The following is a 21917-nucleotide window of genomic DNA, read 5'->3' as shown; positions in this document are numbered from 1 at the left end:
TAGCCGGAACAACCAAACGTAAACAATGGCTTTATACACTAATTTCTTGAGAACCGTAACACACCCACGCAAACTAACAATGCCATTCAATAAAGGAAGTTTGATCTATAAGATGGTGGTGTTAGATTACTTAGATGAGTTTTGATTCTCGAGAAATTTACGTATCTACTGGTGAAAACTAAATCTAATCCGAATTGTGTTAACTGTGGTCTCAGCTTACAAGTAATATCTTGAGCAAATGAACGGACACTCGTTTCAAGGGTTCAGATGTAATCTCATTTGTAGAATTTTCGGGATTTCCCATAGGGGCTTCTTTCGTCTGCTTGTAGAAGTTACCTCGAAAAGAGAAGTAATTCTCTTCCATTCAGAGACGGGTAAGCTTAATGTACCGTCCGAACCTTGTTTCTCCATGCTGCATCCTCTCGTTGTGGCCAGTCCCTCCAATGGTTGATCGCTTCCTTGACCGGTACGTTAGAAAAAAGAGCTGTGACGTCGAAAGATACCATCTCGTCCTCGGTGATGTCGCCTGAAGATTGTAATTGCTGGGCGAACTCCTGGGAGTTACTAACTGCTTTACTCTGGACCTGATTCGGCATACTCTGGAACTCTGTGACTAGACTCATCAGAATATTATTCGTTTTTTTAAATAATTGTTCTGTTTTTGTGTCCTTTTTGATATTGTTCCTTGTATTTCGAAAAGATACGGAGTTTTTACGCCTAATTGCGCAAATATTTGCCAAAGAGGTCGATTCTCTTCATCGACTTTCTCTTTCGTCAATAACTCAGCTGTTGTATTTGACGTTTTGGACGCTAGATAAGAACCTCCTTTATCAAACTATGTGAGCATGAGCATGAGCATGATTGACCGCCCACGGTTGCTACTCTGTTATTGCTAGATCAGCTGTAATTACACAGAGAACCAATAGACGAAGCTTGGGACTAGCAATCATCCTCAATGTGTAAAAACTGGTGATCTCAAACTAGGCAATAGCAGCGCCGGCCGCGCCCGAACGCAGGTCAAGAAAGGAATGGGTAGGAATGTGTCCTCCCTTATCAAACTATGTGGTAGAATTAGTGCGAAATCTGTTTTCATAGCAGTGGTTATGAAAAGAGAAAGTCGATGAAGAGTATCGATCAAAGCAGATAGGACCCTACCCAGATAGGGTAGGTGTTCCAGTTATGGCTATACGTTCCTATTATGGTGTGTTCCAATTATGGCCTATGGAATTCTCATAGGCTATAATTGGAACACACCATAATAGGAGCGTATAGCTATAACTGGTACACCTACCTTAAATCACAAAAATGGAGGGAGCGAATGTCTGCTCATGGTGGTAAGCTCTAACAGGCTCCAACCGGTATTGTTCTCGGATTAAACATCGATTACTAATGACGGGTTGTTTTGTTGTCGACGTCGATATAAATCAATACGATCAAACAAACATTTGGCAGATCTTTCATTTGTTGTATTTATGGTATCGTTTCTTTGGATACAAAACGCGTCAAAACAGTCGCCATATGAATCAGTCTTCACGGTACAACATGTGTGCGATGTACAAACAAGCTTTTGTACTCATTTCCCTTATAAAAATTACCATAAACAAACGATAACCCAAATGATTGAACTATTCCACAATTAGTTTGGATGATACCCCGAACACGTCGTTAAGAAAATTTACCATAAGATATTTTTATTAGGGTTGTTCTCCGCCTTCTATGTTCGAGGATGTACAAGCCCATTTGTACACATGTTTGTACTCAAGTTCAATGAGCAAGTTTAAACTCATGCGCTTGTTCTTGTATGAGACGGCTACCTACTATGAGCGCTTCTTATAGTCCATATATAGGAACACTATCAATACTTTACTCAATTACTTAATTTTGAAAGACTTATCGATCTTATTGAAAATACATATCTATAGAAACCAAAACAAAACACATTGTTTCTCAAATTTGCAAAAATGTTACATACGACCTAATCAAAAAGAACTTCAGCATATTTTACGCTTGCGACATTGGCTCTTATGGACGCTCTGTGTTAAGCGAGGTGTTCAGTTTATAAAAATTAAGGCTGGCGCACAATGTATAAGTTTCCGAGTATTTTAACAGATGATGCATGGGCTATGTCAAAAAACCTGAAAACTTATCCATTGTGCGCCGGCTTTTACCCCGCACGCTATTTCAAAACTCTCGCGTAACATTTGAAATTGGTCTATCCTCGTTGATCGATTCTCTTCATCAACTTTCTCTTTGGTTTCCCGCATAAATGCGAAACATTGCCTGACTTTACCAAAAATGGTTAAACATTGTTTATAATCCCTGCTGAACTTTAACTGAACTGGTTATCGAACTTTACATGAACGTTTGTGTGATAAAATGTTAACCTTATGTATTATGGTTTTTTAAAAGTGAACCTCTGGGTGAACCTTACTAATAATGGGTTGTTAAGAAACATTACCATTCCAAATTCTTGTTTTGTCCATACAGTTCCGGAAAAGGAATTATATTAAAACCTTTTTATTTATGATTTAAAAACTTTAATGATAATGGTTATGGTAGTCAGTAAGGTCCATGGATGGAATTGGAGGCGAACCAGCCTCAGGCTGAAAGCCTCTTAAATAAAGATAAATCAATCAATCAATCAATCCATGGATGGTTTTGTAACATCGATCAACTTTATGTGGAATATATCGAGATTAGATAAAGCTAAAAAGCTGTCCAGACTAGAGAGTTATAACATGTTATAACGGTTGTCAAATAATTGCAACACAGAAACCACCATCAAGATAGCGCTATAACTTGTTATAACTCTGTAGTCTGAACGTACTATAAGTTAAGTTTTCTTTATTAGGGAGACTCAGCCTGAGGCTGGTTCGCCTCCGAGTTGACCGACAATACAAAACCATCCATGGACCTTACTGATTACCATAACCATTACCATTAATATTCTCAAACCATAATCTAAAAGGTTTTAATATATTTTTCTTTCCGAAAATGTATGGATAAAACAAGAATTTTTAATGGTAATGGCTCTTAACAACCCATTATTTGTAAGGTTCACTTCCAAAAAAACCATAATACATAAGGTTAAAACTTGCGGGTTACCACGGCAACATAAACAAATTTCTCGCTAAGCTTGCAGCAAAGTTCGATAAAAGATGATGTTAGCTTGCGCCTGAAACAACACACACTGAATGGGAAATGTTTTCATTATTCATTCATTTGCAGTCGGGTTATTCGCGAAAGAGAAAATTGATGAAGAGAATCGATCAACAATGATAGGCCCTTTTCTCGTGTTGCTCGAAAACTACCCAAATTTGGGTAGGATCTACCTAGATCGGCCAAAACGGAATCTCTGTAAACTATGTTGGAAAAAGTTGACAAATGGACATCGTCCTGAATCCGATCGATGTTGTTCATTTGTCAACTCTAGACTAACAATTGCCATAGGCGGAACAACCAAACGTAAACAATGGCTTTAAACGCAAATTCCTCGAGAATCAAACCACTCCCACGCAAGCTAACCATGCCATTCAATAGAGGAAGTTTGCTCTATCAGATGGTGGTGTTAGATTGCTTCAATGTGTTTTGATTATCGAGGAATTTGCGTTTGAAAGCCATTGTTTACGTTTGGTTGTTCCGCCTATTTCAATTGTTGGTCTAGAACTTGTCACTACCAACAGTTTTGGGTAGGTTCAGTTTAACTAGATCCCGATGGATCCCACTCAAATTTGTGTTGTTTTGAAAGAGTGTGTGTCATGGCTCGTGTGCTTTCCTACCCCTCGACTTTTTGATGATGAGCCAAAATTTTGACAGATGACAGTCGGTCTTCAGGCTGACGTCTGACGGCCATATTGATTTGGCTCAATATCTTCCACGCACACAAGCTTGGTTTCGGTGAAAATTTTGCTGCTGTTGGACACATTCGCGTTTTTTAGTGCCGACATCGATGGTTTTCGTTCAGCTTTGCGCAACAGAAAGTCTGGAAATTTGTTCGGAAATTCATGCAAATCGCCACTTAAATAGTGAATAATTAGCGATTGAAGCTGTCAATATATCGAGTGCTGTGAAATTCCCAGCGGTGGTGTTTACTTGACTTGCTGAATATCGTATCTACTAGTTTTCTTCTTATTTTTCCGCATTGCTCGCTAGAGGCTATTCCTACTTGGGGTTATCCGGAAAGATTTTAAAAATGGGTGACCGCGGTACGGATTGGAGAATTTTCCTGAACGAAAAAGTGTCTGATGACGGTGCCATATTTTCTACTTGCAGACCTGGTTCGCTTGGATGTTACTGATGTAAAGAATATGCCGGATGGCTTGTTCACCCATCTGGAGTGCCGCACCATTCGCATCGGAACTTTGAAGTACGATACCACCGATAAGGTAAGTCGAATTTTGTGTTATAGGAATTTATTCATATTGATATATAAAGGGACATTCCTTTGATCCAATATCGTTAACGCATTTATCTAAGAGCTGGAGGATACACCGTCTTATACCGTGCTAGTGATATTGGATCTAATCTTTGATTTTTTATGCATACAGAATATAGTACCAACTATATCAATTTCTATTAGCAATCAAGAAATTTATTATCTGTTCGCAATCAACTGGATAAGGGCAGTCGCAAACGTAAACAATGTTTTTTTTTTTACGAATATTAAAGTTAGTTGTAAATGGAAAATTGCCTTGGCAAATCACCAGCACCATCGCATGAGGGGAAGTTTTTCACTCTCAAATGAACTTGAAGGAGTCCATGCATTTTTGTTTTGGATTTAGACTATTGTTTAAGACCGGCATCGAATCATTCGAGACTGTTTCTAAATAATTATCACGTGTTTGTATCCTATATTAGACACTATTTCCGGAGTGATTTGAGATTAAGGGCGTTGTTAGTTGTGTTGTTAGTTTGTGAGTGTGAGCTTTATTAGAGAAACATCAGCAATATAAGTCAATGTTTACAAAAGCAGGTTCGTCCTAATCTCCAATCACTCCGGAATTACCTCGGCCTGCTTCGATGATCTTAGTAAGCAGCTGCAAATCAGTGGCACCAGTGTTAAGTTAATATTTGATTGATTGATTTATCTTTATTTAGGAGGCTTTCAGCCTGAGGCTGGTTCGCCTCCATGTTAATATTTGAGTTTAATGTAACCGAAATGTGTAGAATCACCCTTATAATGTATCCTTCCTCTTATGTCGTATCTTCTTATGGGAGCTGCACCGTCTGGTTAACCTCACTTTTTTTTGACAGCTGCTGGTGGTTTGTTTACATGGACTCAATGTTGATTTTCAAATGTTTTTTTTTTTTAGAGAAGAGTATTTTTTAAACATAGTTGATTAACATATCTTTTAGTCCTTTTAATTTAAAAGGTCGAATCCATTTGAATCGACTAACAGGCAAAGGTAAACAAACCACCACTGGATGTCAAACTGATGAACGTGGGTTTATCGCGTTCATTCGTGACATCAGCGTGTAGCATTCTATTAGCTTTGTATAATGAGCTCTTGAAACAGATCGTACGAATTTGCGATCTCCTTTAAATTTAAATTTCAAATTTAAATACATTGAACTATATTAACCCTAGGGCTAGAGAAGACATTAATGAACTAGGACATACCATATTTTAATGTATTAATTACGATTATAACATATAACATGATAGTAACCGTAAGGTAGAAATCTTGCCTCGTCCTACAGCTTGTTTGTCATTCATTGGCACTTCATTCCATAATTTCACAGCACGTTGATGGGAAGAGCATCTGATAATTTCTGTCAGGCATCTGGTCAATGTTAAATTTCTTGACGAGATGATCTCAAACATATAAAGAAATCATGCAAATATTCAGGACCTCTGTTCAAACTGTTGTACGTTTGGTTACATGCCTCGTCTAATTTTCATAAGTGCATCCTAAAATCTCCTTGTGATTGATACCAATTTGTTCAAAGCGAGGAATATTATATACATAACTTGTAACATCATTAAATGCAAGTTGTATCCTGATGAATGTGGGCGTCTTAGTGGAATACCTGTATAAAGATAGAGAGAGAAGGATTAGTAATTTCCATTTAATTCCACTACCTTATTTGCTTATCCTCGCGTATTTTGCCTTCAGTGTCTTGTACTAATTAGTATAAGACACTGAAGAAGTCTGCACAAATACGACGAAATACGCGTATCTGGCAAGGATAAGCAAATAAGGTAGTGGAATTAAATGGAAATTACTAATCCTTCTCTCTCTCTATCTTTATGCAAGTTGTAATTTTCGTGTATTGTTGCATAAATTAGATGTGTATAGGACATCAGGATAGTTGAAAAGCGGAACTAGGAGACTTTGGGCAGCAAAACGGACAAAGAACAATATTGCTGCTAATGACGATTTGTCATTAGAAAACACCTCCGTCTATTAGGATGGGTCATCATGATATTTTTTTCAGAACAATTTTATTTTTGTTAAATTTGGGTGTTTGAGATTTACTGTGCAAAATTTGTGGACGATTGTTTGTAACTCGGCTTTCCGCATTGCGTTTGAAGTTTGTATGGAAATTAGTATGGAAAAACCTACTTTTTTGCATCTTTATTACTAGGGACCACACAAACCACGCATCTAAATACGTTAAAGTATGGCCCAGCCTAACAACTTTGCTCAAGGATGTGTGGTGCTAGAATGCCCCTAAAAAAAGTTATAGCTGTTCAAAGATCAATATTTCGATTTAAATGCCAAAAATCCCCTTTTCTGCCAACCAATGAAAGTCAGACTCCAAACTGAAATAATATCGGAGTTTCTTATCTTATCGATTTGGTATGTTCAGATGAATTATTCACAAACAATTTTTCAATCTCATCTCGCCCTCCTCACTAATATAAATGGAAGTAAAGCTTCAAACTGCAATAACTTCGGTGTTTCTGATCTTGTCAAGTTGGTTTGTTCAGATGTATTCAAAAACATGTGCTTCATTTAATATGCGTAGTTAAATATGGGGAGGGGGGGCTTACTGTATGCTTTCCGGTCCTCACTTATATCAATGAAAATAAAGATAAAGACTGAAATATCTTCGGAGTTTCCCATCTCTCGAGTTCTTCGGATGGGTTATCCAAAAACATTTGCTCAATCTCATAAAATCAGTTGTAAAGCGAGTACCCATATTCCCTACCCTACTCTTTTGGTGCAATATACAATGTCAGATGCATGCACACAAATGTCATTGGATTGTAATGATTATATTTCATTTTAATATATTCTACGATTTCCCAGGGTACTCTTTTCGATGCTGTTATATCTCCTGAAGCAAATATTGCGGTTGAAATAGGTCTCGGGTGGATCTCTTCACCTCTCATTCAGCCATATCATTGACAACCATCAAGGAAGCAACTCGTTGTACCGCATTGAAATAATCTGTATCATTACTCCACTAGTTTGCCGGTTTTTGCATGAAGCCGGTCGAAATTTCGAAAAGGAATCAGCACTGTTAGAAATGACGTTTTACTTGGGAACCCAATTGAAACGTAGCCCACTTAAAGTTAGTCCAACAAGCGAAATCCGAATGTACCTGTGTCTGAGAAACTGGTGAAGAGAGTTTACGTTTTCTCCTGTTTTTGGTTTTTGACGTACGACTACTTCTGTGTTTTCTTTATGCGGGTGGCCCGAATGGCAGTTTAACATTTCAATTAAAAGCCCGAATCACAGAAGGCCGAATCACAAAAGGCCGAAAACACAAAAGGTCGGAAAAGCCCGGGAAAGCGACAAAGTGGACTGGTGCGTTCGCGCGCGTTCGCACCGCTCCACTTTGTCGATTTCCCGATTCGGGCTTTTGTTAATTTGTTTTTAATAAATTTATTTACATTATAAAGGAAAGTTACAATAATTATTATTCTGCATCTTCGAAATAAAATATAATAGAAGCTACTTCATAGCCATTCGATTTCCGTAATGAAAAAAAAAAAAACACTTAAAATTTGGGTAGCTGTAGTTTTATGTTTGTTTGAGTGTTTAACGACGATTTTATGACAGGATGGCTTCGTTTTGTGTGAATGCGGACAATTCAACGAGGTGACTCAGTTGTAAGAGCAGAAAGGCTTCAGATGCTGAATGAGAGAGAAAGTGATAGTTAGCTTTATTTTTCCAGATGTTTGAGTATGCAATGACTATAATGGCTTCGTTCAAGATGAAATTCAATATGGGAGGTAGGGTTAACTACCCCATTTCCGACCTATTAAGCACAACCCGCACTTAGTCATTCTTAATCTAGCGCAGTTTAGCACCAAACGGAATGTTGTTATTACTGATGGCTTCCAAATTAATGTACTTTTTCGTATGTACCGTAAGATTTGATAAAGAGAAACCAATCGTTGAGATATTGTCAAAAGTCTAACACTGCTTCTTGACTCCAAACTTGGCCTACGGATTCTAATCTCGGCCTGACGCATTGAAACGCCAATGAATTTACTTCGGCTTATCGGATGAAGATAAAAATTGATTCGGTCGGAGCGCTTCATTTGTGTTTGAGAATATTGGGTGCAAACCTTCATATCACGCGTTCTCATTGACTTCGTTCCGTAGCTTATTAACTGAAGTATCGTACCAAACGCATAATTGACTTGTTAGCTTCGAAATCATGGATTTATTTGAAGTTTTCTGCTTGATAGGCCCAAAATGGGCGATTATGCCGAAGTAGTTCTCTACCCTATTCTCAAATCGAAAATCTTCATTCGCAGCGATAGTTCTCTTATTCCGTTTTGCTGAACGTTCTAGTTACACACATTCAACTGCTTGCGCATTTCGCTACCCAATCAGAATGTTGCGTAAATAAACCGTTCACCTCTATCGCATCTCTTATTTCCTTACCCTTCTCTTACCACTTACTGGTTTTTTCCAAAAAGTCAGCAAGTGAGAACACCTATATATTTCATCTTGGCTTCATTTTGCATTCAACCATTTAACGAGCCGGGTCAGTTGTGCGAGCAGAAAGGATAACAGATTGTTTGGATGCGGTTATCAACAAATTCGGTTTTTGATAAATTTTCGGCCTTTTTTGTTTTCGGCCTTTCTGGCTTTCGGTCTTTTCGATTTTCGGCCTTTTGTGGTACCTTAGAATATTTTCGGCCTTTTGTGTTTCGGCCTTTTGTGATTCGTCCTCCTGTACGGGTCCCGTAGTCTGAACAAAGCATTACCCGTTCTAACATAGAGTAATCGAAAAATGCCTTGTAGAGTCTGCAGAACTTCAAAATCAGATCTCCGGGATGCTTTGGAGAGTCCAAAATGATAGTACCTTTTCAATTATTGGTCTAAAATATATTGAATTAGTTCCGCTTTTTGTTGATCGAAATTCTATCCGCCAGACTATGAATATAGCGACTATAGGCCAGACCTGGCTTATTAGTGTTAGTGAATATATGACCCCTTGGGACTGAATCGGTTAAATGACAGATGGTTGGGTTGTTTTTCATAACCAGGGAAAACCGGGAATTGAAAAATTGGATTTGAATGGGCTCAGGGGTCTATTTTGATTTACATTTTGAGTAATACCTTTACCTATTATCGTCAGGGGCTGACTTAAGTCCTTGAGCTTATTGTTTGCATGAAGATACACGGATACACTATGTGTCAGAGCATAGTTTGACCAAAATTAAAAATAATTCTAGCTTCAAGTAAAATTTCATGAAAGTTATTCAAAGATATTGTAAATTTAACTTTCTACTGCCCAAAGCCGCCTTTTGACGGGGTAATTTTAAAGAGCTGGGACCACACAAATCGAATTGTTTAACAGATGTTGCGGTTCGAAAGATACACTGTTTATTAAACAATTAGAAAAAGTATTAGTTAATTAGTATCCTACACTTTAGCCCTAAATTTCTAATTTTTTAAATCAAATTAATTTCGTTTTCATTTTACAGCGTTTGGTGGGGAAAATGTGAGCGCAATTCAATCCAAAGCCGAGGATTAGCTAAATCATTTAATTTACTTTTAACTCAGAGCAAACAAATATACGGTGATGATTAATCTGTTAATATACTCTAACAAGCGGGTTCAAATGCACTTTTGGTCCGCATCAACATTTCCAATGTGATTCCCTACCCATGGACATGGAGGTTGACGGTACTGAAGCAAAGGGTTATGTTTAATTTCTTTATATTTGCAACGATGATGATTTCCTATAGTGACACATATCACCTTCTTAATGCTTCAGTATGCCTCAAACGATTAATTCTTGGTTGTTAATAGAACTTCCTTGATGAAATCAGTTGCTTCATGCAGACTGAGCAATTCTGATTACAGTATCAGATTTGTTCTGTATACAGAGGAACTGGGAGGGCATATTAGAAACTTTTCACCAATAAAGTAATGATCTTCTAGTAAATTTTGCACATCATTTTATTAATATTTTATTTTATTTAAGCATATAATTTTTGTTACAGTCAATTAGCATTAGCATACGATACAAGAGATTTAATATTACTTGCTCGTTTTTGCGTAAAATAATCAATATTTATTTTACTTCTAATAACCTTTGAAAGTTTTTTTCAAGTTTTTTTTTGTGATCTAAAAATTTTCCTAGTTTGGTTAGAAGTTTCGAAGCTAACGCATGTCCACAGGCCTAATAGAAAGATAGGCAGAAAAAGTGTATCATGAAGAATGGTTGCACTCCCTTGCTATAGATGAGTGATTTTCGGAGTTTTGAATTCGTTAGATGTTTTAATGGAGATTTGTGTTGTTGGATGCGGGAGGAGATTGGAGGGCGGGTGTTTGACGCATAGAGCCTGTCAATTTCGCTTTCAGAGTGTCGCAGTCAGCGGTTTTATGATTCGTGAGCGCTCGCGATTCGTGACTGCAAGTGGATTTGGTGGGTTTTGTGTGTCTGACGCTTGCTTTTTGGACTCTTCTTTTATGTCTAACACGTGCAATGTATCATTATAGGCGTCTAATGGTTTTGAGATTCCTGGTTGCGTGAAATATATTTGTGAGAATATCTTTTTGAGATTTTAGTAGTCACGTTTTGTTTGTTGTTTATATTTTATTTCTTTCATGTAATTATCGTAAATAATAGTTATTCAATAATAGATAGTTCATCCATATATTCGTCTTTGACGCAAAGCGCTGTGGATTATGAGATGCTCGATGACCCTGGAGGGATCGATTTTGCTTACTGAGCAGAAAATCATGGGTTTAATCCCAAGCTCTCCGTCATGACTCTTAAAATTCATGATGACTAAACAAAATGGCTATCGAGAGATTAAATAAACAACAAATAAACAATACATATGGTTGCATCGCCAACTTGAGGTGAATCCTAACAGAATACCCTACCCAACCCTCCAACTCCGTAGCACTTATGAGGGTGTCGCTAAGTCGGTGGCATCTCGTTAAGTACTACATCAACATTTCCTTCCCTATCCCTAGTTATGGTAAAGATGGGCGTGGCCGGGAATAGCGACAGTTATGCTTCTGTTACTCTTGTTTAGATTGGAACCAATGTTTACTCCCGAGCATTATTCCTGAAAGTAGTCTAACTGAGAATTTCAGAAGAGATGAGAGTGTCGCTAGTATCCAATCTACGAAGTATATCATAACAACGCTAACGCTATGGTGGTAAGCTCCAACCGGTATTATCCTCGGATTAAATCCCGATTAATAATGTCCGGCTGGTTGAATGTCGTCATCAGAGTTAATCAAACACGACTCTAAGCAAACATTTGGCAGATTATCCAAACTGGGTCGGTATTAAAGTTAATCCGAGGTGGAGCTTACCGCCATTATAGAGATGAACTAGCCTAAGGCTAAAAATCTCTTTAATAAAGAATTTAAAAAAAAAAACTTATCGCCATTAGTGCTAGACTTTGTGTCTATGGAGAAACTTAGTTTGACTTGGTTTGTGAAATAATAAATAAACAAAATAACTGTCAATTTGAGCGAAACACTCATTCTGCATTTTTTAAATTATGGTCACTTTAACACATATCAGGTCATTTGTGACTCTTGTCCGGCGATGAAATTTGAACTCGTGACCTTTGCGGGAGAAGAAATAATAATAAAAAAAAAATGATTAAATTCTGATCGTTTGTTATAGTTTCGGGTTTCGTCAAGTTTTGTCAATTTTTCATATGAGTAATGATTCTTAATGCGATTTATTATTTACAGGTGGTGGTGTCTTCGCGAGGGGTTCGCATCATCGCACCGAATGTAAAGCGTTCCAACGAGAAATGCATTTTGGATCTACAGCTGCAGGAGATTGTCAAAGCCGTAGTGCACTTCTCGAAGGCATTGAACGTTATATTCCTGTACACTCTGCCTTCATGTGGTGCTTACATCCGGGATAGCCTGGAAATGGGCCTGCCAGAGGATAAGTGTAAGTGGTTGCTCCAGCCCTAGAATGGCATAGCATGATAATCGAGGTTTAATACTGTCTTATTTGATTTTAGTACCTTACTTCAACCCAGTGAGTCGCCAGGATGATGCTCATCGACGCATTACCCTGGTTATGGATCGCATCACCGAGGAATCGAAATCAATTGTAAAAAGTATCATTTTGACTGAGAAAATCGAAGAAATCTCTGCGCGGGACGCCAACGAATTGCTGATGCGTTCATGCGGTAGTAGTAAAGGAACCGAGAACAATTCAAATAAGTACGTATGCGACTAAACATTCGATTACGGGGGATCTAATCAAGTATATTATGTTTTCTACACAGCACTGCGAGTGGAAATTCGGGTGATATTGCAGAAATTAGAAAGATTCTCATCTATCCACAAGGCAAAGGAGGCATTTCTATCAATACTGAAGACTACATGTGTTTAGCAATCGATCAGTATCTCAATGATGTAATAATTGACTTCTACCTGAACTATTTGAAACTGGAGCTGCTGAAAGACGAGGAGCGAAAGAGTATACACATTTTTAGTACGTTCTTCTATAAACGTTTGACAACCATCGGAACGCGGCATCGAGGGCAGGAAAAAGATCAAAAACTAACTGCCGCTCAAAAGCGTCATGCCCGTGTGGCTAGCTGGACGAAAAAAGAAAATATTTTCGAGAAGGACTTTATCATAATTCCTATCAACGAGCAATCGCATTGGTTCCTGGCTATCATTTGCTTCCCTAGCCAGGACATGCCACTATCTATAAATAGCAATACTCCCACGCCTATCAAACGGAAAAAGGCTGCCCCGAAGAACAAAAATATAAGCCTTCAGATAGGAAACACAACCATCACACCGGTTTCGAAACGGGAAATGGAAGCTATCAATATCGGCGATGATGAGAGCGAACGGGACGAAGCCGAGGGAGACGACAGCGAGCTGGCGAGCGATGCAGATGAGACAGACGAAGAGCCGACTGATACTAAACAACCAATAAAACAGTAAGAATTGATTAACAATTGTATTTTGTTTTGGCAATCTAACTATAACTTGTAACCTTCTTTCCAGGCCCATAATTCTTATTTTCGATTCGCTGACTGGTGCATCCCGAAGTCGTGTGGTGGCTACGCTGAGAGACTACCTAACGTGCGAGTACAAGAACAAGATGCCGAACAAAGTTCCGAAAGTATTCAACAAAACCAACATGCCCGGCCACTGCGTGAAAGTACCGCAGCAGAATAATTTCACCGACTGTGGTTTGTACTTGTTACAGTACGTGGAGCACTTTTTCCTGGTAAGTCGTTGGACGTGTTTAATTTGACGGGCGAGGGTGATCACACTTGTTAATGCTTATTATTACTTTTAATAGGATCCAATCAAAGATTACCGCACGCCGATTAAATTGCACGACTGGTTCGATACGCTGATTGTGACAAAAAAGCGAGAGGATATATCCAACTTGCTTAAGGAGCTTATTGAAAAACACAACCCAGAGGGTCTACCGTTACCGGACATTAAATTTCCAACGTTAAATGGTAAGATAATTATTCCTGGAAAGTTAATTCCTTTCTAACGAAAATGTATACACACTAATGACAGGTAAACTAATAATCGATCCGGATGAAAACTTCAACGACGCAGAATTCGAGGAGGAGGAAATGGAGGACGAGGAATACGTTCCTGGAACCGAATCATCCGGGAACGAGCGTCTCACGGAGGAGGAATCTAGCAAAGTAGTTGGTCCAGTGCAAAGGAAAACCATAAAACTAAAGCGATTTAATTCGGCCGGCAGTGCGGGTTCAGTGACGGGTGCACTAACTAATTCCACCACCGGCAACAGTGGACAATCGTTGCTTGCTGCATCACAGAAACGGCCTCTTGAAACCGCTGGGGCCAACAAATCGAGTAGTGCAGACTGTAGTTTAAGGACAAAAGTGGCAAAAATAAGTGATAGCCCAAATAAAGCAGTTACTACCCAAAATTAGAGTATCGGGCAATGTATGAAAGTGATGGAAATGCTAAGCTACCCCATAAAATAACATGGATGAAAGCAGGTCTAAGAAGCATAAGGTACCGCCAGTTGTTTGAAGATAGGATCGCGAAAAAAAATTGTCGGCGATTTGTTCCTATACGCATGATCATTTCTTTTACATCAGGTCTTGAGAAAAGCAAGAGGAATAAGTTCAAGAGCTGTTGAACACGTTTTCAGTGTTTTCTATGCTCTAATCTGAGTGATCAGTGTCACATTTTATTTAGCTAGATGTGTATTTTTAAAGTTTTTTTTTTAAACCGGAAATACATTCAAAATCGTACCGTTGAACTTCCTTTCTTATTATTAATCCGGACAATGTCACAATAATCTCCTGATTGCATTTTGTATACATCCAAGGTCGTTGATCTTTTCAAATTCGCCATGTATAAATCGATTTCGGAGTCAGACAGTTTGCCGCCGTCGTGTAAACAAACAAGCATAACCTCATTTTCAGAATCAAAACATTTGAACATAACCTAAAAAGTAGTTTTGGTAATTTCTGTCAGAGGTCAGGTCAGCGATTAGTATTTTCTAGGTTAGGTATACCATGTACTGGTATAACTGGAGTTAGCATTGATTGGCAAATGACATATACATGGCATGTATATCTTGTAAATATTCCGGAATATTGCTCTGTTTTTTTCACTACATGGAATTCAATGCAACATAACCTCTCTCAGCGTAGTAGTTATATCCGATTAGTTATAAACCATGACCCATGCGAACGTAGATTTAGTTAATATTATGATTGGAATACAAAGTATAAATACAATAACACTAATTGTAGGAATAAAACTAAGCTGTGAATCAATATGACTAATATCAAATTTGGTTTAAATAAAGTTATTCAATACTACGAAATTTATTAGTATGCGTTTTCATTGCTATATCACTACCTGTGCTCCATTTTTTGCTATACATGGTAATCTGAGTCTCCTGAATCCATGTATTTTGAGTGACAGTGCGGTTGAGAGGTTATGTTACACATGCAGCATTTTAATCGTTGTGCTCCGTTTGTGCTATATACATGGCGTGTATAGTCGAGATGACGTCATCGTGCTGCGGGGTATTTAATTAGCGCTTGTTCTTTCATTCTCCTTTCTGTTTTGAACGTTTTCAGGGAGGACGCTTCATTCATGCTCGCTGCTGACGAGCAGTGAAGATGTGTGTGATTGAGGGGAAGTCACATATTACGTACGTATACATTTGCGGCGCTACCCGAACAGGAGAAAGTAACATACATAGGGGAAAAGTTGGCTTCGGCAATACCTTAAACCTATTATCGTCAGGGGGGGTAAACAACGTCCTTGAGAGCTCAATTTTCGCATGTGGATACATTGTGTTTCAGAGCAACTATTGGCCAAATTTGAGTGCTTTAGGACTTTGTTTACCCCCTGACGATAATAGGTTAAGGTATTGCCAAAGCCAAGTATGCATCCCTATTCTGTAGGCCGTTCGAAATGGATTTAACAACGTTTTTTTTGTACATATGAGAAATCCGTTTCGGGTATGGTATGATTACAGCACAGACAAACAGACATAACGCATTGAATTTTTTTCACAGTAAAACAAAACACTGTAAAATGAGTCCTCGTGCATATTAATGGGATTCATTTTTAATTTCAACTTCTAGTAACCCTATGACCATCAGAAAAGCGAGTTTCTCAAGGTTGCATCCACTCACTTGATAAAAAAAAACATGTTTTTTTGAAATTATGAAACCATAGAGGTTTTCACGTCTGGTTGTATTGGTAGGATATATGAGAGCGTGTTAGTGACTATCCGAGGAAAATACATAACAAATCGATGTCAAACTCATTTTGACAGATCTACTTTCATATATTTTTTAGGTTAGCCAGAGGAAAATAATAAACAACTTTACACGGCGTAGCTTCCGCTAGTGTGCGTGAGTTAAACGTCACTAATCTCTATTGGATGTTATAATGATATTTTGTACTTGTAAGTTACAAGAAGAGGTTGTTAAATATGTTTTTGACTCATTAAACCTGTTACTTTCACTTTCAGAGCGTGATTTGGTAACGTTCCCGCTATGATATAATATTTATATGCAAAATGACATGCCCTATCATCTACAAAAAAATGGAAAATAACTTCCATTTAATTCCACTACCTTATTTGCTTATCCTTGACAGATACGCGTATTTAGTCTACAATGTGTAGACTTCTTCAGTGTCTTGTACTAATACCACAAACGAAGTGACGGACGACTAACTGGCGAAGAAATGAATTAAAATAATATGGTTCGCTGTAATAGAATTTTCTTAGAAGCTTGTGCCATCATCCACCAGATGGGATACTATTTTTGTTTTGGTTTTGCACAAAGTTGATTTTGTGTACAATGATTCTTTGACAGTGTGCAAAGAGTGTATCATTTTGTCATTTTTTTATGCATTTCAGTTTTGAGTAGAGTGAAAGAGATAGAACCAAAACATTCTAGTACATTTGGTGAAAATGCTAGTGCAATCCAGTAGTAGCACAAACGAAGTGACAGACGGAGCGGCTCGAAAACTTTGGTGACTAACCTGCTATTGCAATTTTTCAGTGTACCACATGGCAACACCACTTCTACTGGATTGAACCACATGGCAACACTACTACTGGATTGAACTAGCATTTTCACCAAATGTACTAGAATGTTTTGGTTCTATCTCTTTCACTCTACTCAAAACTGAAATGCATAAAAAAATGACAAAATGATACGTACTCTTTGCACACTGTCAAAGAATCATTGTACACAAAATCAACTTTGTGCAAAACCAAAACAAAAATACTATCACATCTGGTGGATGATGGCACAAGCTTCTAAGAAAATTCTATTACAGCGAACCACATTATTTTAATTGATTTCTTCGCCAGTTAGTCGTCTGTCACTTCGTTTGTGATCCTAACTGCATACACACTATTTCAAAACTACCCAAATTTAGGTAGAATCCACCCCCAAAAATGGGTAACTATGTTGGGAGTGACAAGTTGACAAATGAACAAAGTCGATCGGATTCATGTCGATGTTCTCAACTTGTCACTCCCAGCACAGTTTACCCATTTTTGGGTAGATTCAGTGTTGACCGATCTGGGTGGATTCTTCCCAAATTTGGGTAGTTTTAAAATAGCGTGTACCTATCATATTCCCATTGGCGTTGACGAGAGCTCTGTAACTCTTTACTCATATGGAGAAATCTCACATGTAACTGTCAGTCTATGTGTGAAACATGGCGGACTTTTTCTTATTCTCTCACTCCAACGCAAAACCCCATAAGGAACTGTCAAAATGTGTGTGAAGAAACGTCACTTCGGGACTGGTGTCAAGGCGAATACCATACATGAAGCAGCCAGAACGGTTGACAAAGAACGAAAACGTAAACGCTGACATCCACTCGAAGCACGCGACCGACAATAAACATTCTCACACCATAGGAAACTTACCCACGCGAAAATACATTTCTCCCTTTCGCGCGCATGAAAGAAAGATACATAATAACAACCTAAAGGGCCACCCACATTAGATCCGTTTGCGTTGCGTTGACGTAAATTTGACAGTTAGACAATTGATTTAGCTGTCACTTTGCCGCAACGCGTCCGATCCGGATCTAATGTGCGTGGGCCTTAAGAGAAGAGGTGACAATACGGGGGCGAAAATGAACCACTTTTTCTGTCAAACGTGAACCAGCTCCTGATTGGCCGATTTCATGTGCGTAAGATAGAGATAGAGATAGATAAAGATAGAGATAGAGATAGAAATAAGGCATTTTACGAGACGTTTCGAGTCAGCTGTTTTTTTTTTTCTGTTACCTATTTTGACGTTTACCAGCGAACCGATTTGTTGACATACCACGACCAAAATCAAAACAAAAACACCAGACGTAAACAATAACAATGCCTCGAGCGCGATCGAGTGGCCCGCCAGGAACTGTCATCAAGACGTCACGTAAAATAGCTTATAAAAGAGGAAGAAGTCAATTAACCACTTCATTCGAGCAGTTAAAATGACATTTACTACCACTCGAACTTTGAAATAAAACATTATTTTGATATTGTTTCTTCTAGAAAAGTAGCCAACATTTGTGCGTTTCATAAAAAAATAGAAATTAATTGGTCCAGTTTTGTGAAACCGCTGGTAGAAAGTCACGCCAAAACTGCATGACAAAGTGGTCAATTGTCACCTCTTCCTCTTAGATAACAACCAATTAGGATCGAGATCGCTTGGCATGCACAGTTTTACATACACGACTGCTCATTTCAGGCATAACATTTGATAACGGCACAAAAGCATTTGTAAACAAACTTTCTAAGGCTCTTTACATGCGAACCAGGAACCAAAGTACGCCCACGCAAACCAACAACATCATCGGATAGGGGCTTTGGTTCGCGTGTAAAGGGCCTTAGAAAGTTTGTTTACAAATGCTTTTGTGCCGTTATCAAATGTTATGCCTGATTTGTTAAAAGCTGTTCACTCAGTTGTTGAAAATAGATTTTCTTTGAAGTAGATCATAGAGTAGGATCATAGTTTACTATAGACATGCAAAGAGTAGTTAAATCACATGGTTTTGAGTCAACACCATGGAATTTTTACGCTAAAAGAACGAGATGTGTAGCAAGCATTTCTTACTTCATTTTGGCAACGCAAAAACAAATACAATTACTAGAACTAAAATCTACAATGTTTTACGTATCTATTACAAGCTTAAACTCTATTATATTGACTGCTTCAGAAAGATCTATTGTCGTTTTTGTTTTTACAACACTACACCGGTGTAGTGTAAGCAGCAATAAGCGCGAGTCATTGACAGCACATCATCATTTGTTTTTAAATAAAGGTGCAACCGATAGCTACACCCTAAAATTTTTCGGTTTTCGGCGGTGTAGCATCGGTGTAGCTACACCGCAAATACGAAAACGACATATGTTTTATCTACTGTGTGCAAAGTTATTAGTAAATGAGCAGCTCGAGACCAAACATGTGTGTGCCAAGCAAGCCATAGCGGTAACTCTAAGACTAGTAGGTCCTGAAGAAACGTGCTCAACTTTTTGGCTCAGCTCTGGTACTATCTTCGGTCCCAAGCTAATCGATTCACCCCTCGAAACATAGGAAAATCCACTAATCCCTCATTTTATCTGTCAAACTTTCATAGCGAATTAAAGCAATCATTGTGTAGTACTAGAATTTCGACTAGAATGGGGTACGTTAATCGATTTGCTTGGGACCAATAGGCTAGTCAAGTAGTGAGCCAATTTAAAATCGATAGTTTCGTATTGATTGTTGGTTTGACTACATAATATGAAAGTAGATGCCAATTGATAGTAAATAGCGTTGTTAACTCAAAATTGACGTTTTTTTTTTATTATAGTCACTTTAACACTCTTGGGTCATTCGTGACTTATCCGAGATTTGAACTCGTGACTGTAGCGTGAGAGGCATGTATGCCAACCACTACGCCGGGGTCGCCCCCGACGAAAATCCTTATGGGACTGACATGCGATTAAAGGCAAACTCGGGCACATATTCTTAAAACACAAAAGACACCCACGTAAATTCCACCCTAAGTACCCCGACACCTATACACACTCACTTGCGGCTGGTAGTGATATTTTGAACAAAGGCATCAGGCTTGAATCAAAAATATATAGTTTTGTTTATTGATTAACAATGAATCTAACAGACAAAACCTACTGATAAATATATTACAGGTGTGGTTGAATTCCATGCTGAACTTGCTGAAGTTTAGGGCAAAAATAATTTAATATACGTACACGGTTCTAATTGCACAAACTGGGATCAATTATAGTTTGATATCAAAGTAGAAATTTTGAGACTTCTTCGAGTAATTTACGTTTCTTGAACATTAGTATAGGATTGCATCTTCTTCAAGCTCAACTTATCACACAGCTTTTTCGGAATCTCCGTTTTCTATTGCCTGTTCTTCTACATTCTCCACTTCTTCTTCTTCATTTGCTTCTTCTTCCTGAGCTTCACTTTCGTCTTGCGGTTGATGTTCTTCGAAATCAACCTCGTCTTCCGGAATATCATCGTGTATTTCAGGCGTTGGTGTACCAAACAAATGATGTTTCTTTTGAATAAGCACTTCACGTATTATACCTGAAAATGTAGGAATTTTATTTTTAGAATATTCATTTAAAACACACAATGGTCGTAAATTACCTTCCAGAAGCTCTTTGGAGTCTATCATTTGTCCAATCTCATGGGCGACCTCCTTTGCCAACCAGGGTGTAATTTGACGTTCAAACTCTTCGCGATCTTTGTCATCCTTGATGTTCTCTACGGTATTCAGAATGTCTGGCAGTAGGTCATCGATCCTACCTTGCAGTAATTTCGATGCCGTGATGCGTTCCTGCATCTCCCTATCAAGATCTTGGGCAATCTTATCCTGAAGTATTCTGCGTTCCTTTTCGGCCTGAATTTTTCGATCCTCCAACTCAAGCCGTCGAAGTTCGGCTATTTCTGCTTCTCTGATTGCCATTATCTGCTGCTGCTGGCGTTTCATTTCGGCGATTTCTTCTTCGTGTAGAACCTCGATCAGCGCTTGCTCTATGGTACGTCCCACGAGAACCTCGATAATGGGCTGCACTTCGGTATCGAAGTCAAAGAGTTCACCCTCGAGAATTTCTGTTCCAACGTCTCGACCGAGCTTCTGCGGCACATATGGGGGTGAGGGTGGTCTGTGCAGGAATAGATCCGTCTGACATCCAGCATCAATTTCTGGTGGTCGGACGAAAAGCTACATAAAGAAAAGGGTTTAATTTATTGGCTAATTTATGAGGGATTAGTTTTGGAACCAACCTCTTCAAGGTACTTTTCGGTTTGAACATTCTCATGTTTGCGACCACGAACTGCAGGCGGAGTTCCGATGATACCGCGTTGATTGCGCGCCACGTGTTTCTTCCGTACCATCTGCCTTCGGCGTGCCTCCGCTTCTTTCTGTAGACTGTCTCCATCGCCCTGGATACGAATGCAATGAATTTAATGTTATGGCATGTAATTGGATTTTAAGACTGTCAATTTGGACCAGTATTTGTAAGCTATGAAGTCTACGAATGTGTAAAAGACAGTCTCAAAGCACTAAATTGGGTTGCAAAAGTAAAGCAAATAAATTGTGCTGTAAAATAAATTCTCATGCATGGCAAAACTTGATGAAATGGATTCAGTGGGCTAATGGAACGCCATTCGAGTAGGTCAATGACGTCGTACGCCATGCTGTGATGCACATGTCTATTATCGATTAACAGTTACTTGTTACATACGTAAGGTCGATTAGTATCTCTTGGGAATAGGTAATAATGTGCAGATACTCGCAAAGGTTCATCGTCCTGTGAGAAAAAACGGTCGAAGCAGCATATGTCAGGTAAAAACAAAATTGGTATTGGTCATCTTCGTAGATCAGTTTATCAATTAGTATATCAGTAATCAAAAATACGTTAAAAATCAGAGATTCCATTTGAAAAAATAAGTGCAATAATTATGTCACGCTAAATTACAATCTTACAATCGTACA

At 38.5% G+C, this 21917-nt stretch overlaps 3 protein-coding genes across 4 annotated transcripts in view; 2 read left to right on the top strand and 1 right to left on the bottom strand.

The window, feature by feature from the left end:
• velo (veloren) overlaps nt 1–14676 on the top strand; it is a 40285-nt gene extending 25609 nt beyond the window's left edge. The window contains exons 4-10 of the mRNA XM_065229672.1: nt 4273–4385; nt 12138–12345; nt 12419–12623; nt 12689–13357; nt 13425–13650; nt 13726–13891; nt 13956–14676. Of these exons, the coding sequence (XP_065085744.1) occupies nt 4273–4385; nt 12138–12345; nt 12419–12623; nt 12689–13357; nt 13425–13650; nt 13726–13891; nt 13956–14341 (1973 nt within the window). The 3' untranslated portion in view covers nt 14342–14676. The remainder of the gene's footprint in view (nt 1–4272; nt 4386–12137; nt 12346–12418; nt 12624–12688; nt 13358–13424; nt 13651–13725; nt 13892–13955) is intronic.
• Ist1 (IST1-like protein) overlaps nt 1–21917 on the top strand; it is a 175608-nt gene that overhangs the window by 34885 nt on the left and 118806 nt on the right. The gene's annotated exons all lie outside the window — the stretch shown is intronic.
• The window catches only part of Rsph3 (Radial spoke head protein 3), a 62836-nt gene continuing 61044 nt past the window's right edge, over nt 20126–21917 (bottom strand). For both annotated transcript variants that reach the window (XM_065229689.1, XM_065229688.1), the window contains 3 exons: nt 21206–21364; nt 20567–21143; nt 20126–20503 (listed from right to left, as the gene is read on the bottom strand). In XM_065229689.1, coding sequence (XP_065085761.1) covers nt 20286–20503; nt 20567–21143; nt 21206–21364 — 954 coding nt within the window. In that variant the 3' untranslated portion in view covers nt 20126–20285. The remainder of the gene's footprint in view (nt 20504–20566; nt 21144–21205; nt 21365–21917) is intronic.

The sequence above is a fragment of the Ochlerotatus camptorhynchus genome, unplaced genomic scaffold, assembly GCF_037179485.1.
Source record: "Ochlerotatus camptorhynchus isolate MF236.1 unplaced genomic scaffold, CSIRO-AGI_Acam_v1.1 ptg000319l, whole genome shotgun sequence".
In the NCBI taxonomy this organism is placed as follows: Eukaryota; Metazoa; Arthropoda; class Insecta; order Diptera; family Culicidae; genus Ochlerotatus; species Ochlerotatus camptorhynchus.
This window is presented reverse-complemented; position numbering and strand designations above follow the sequence as displayed.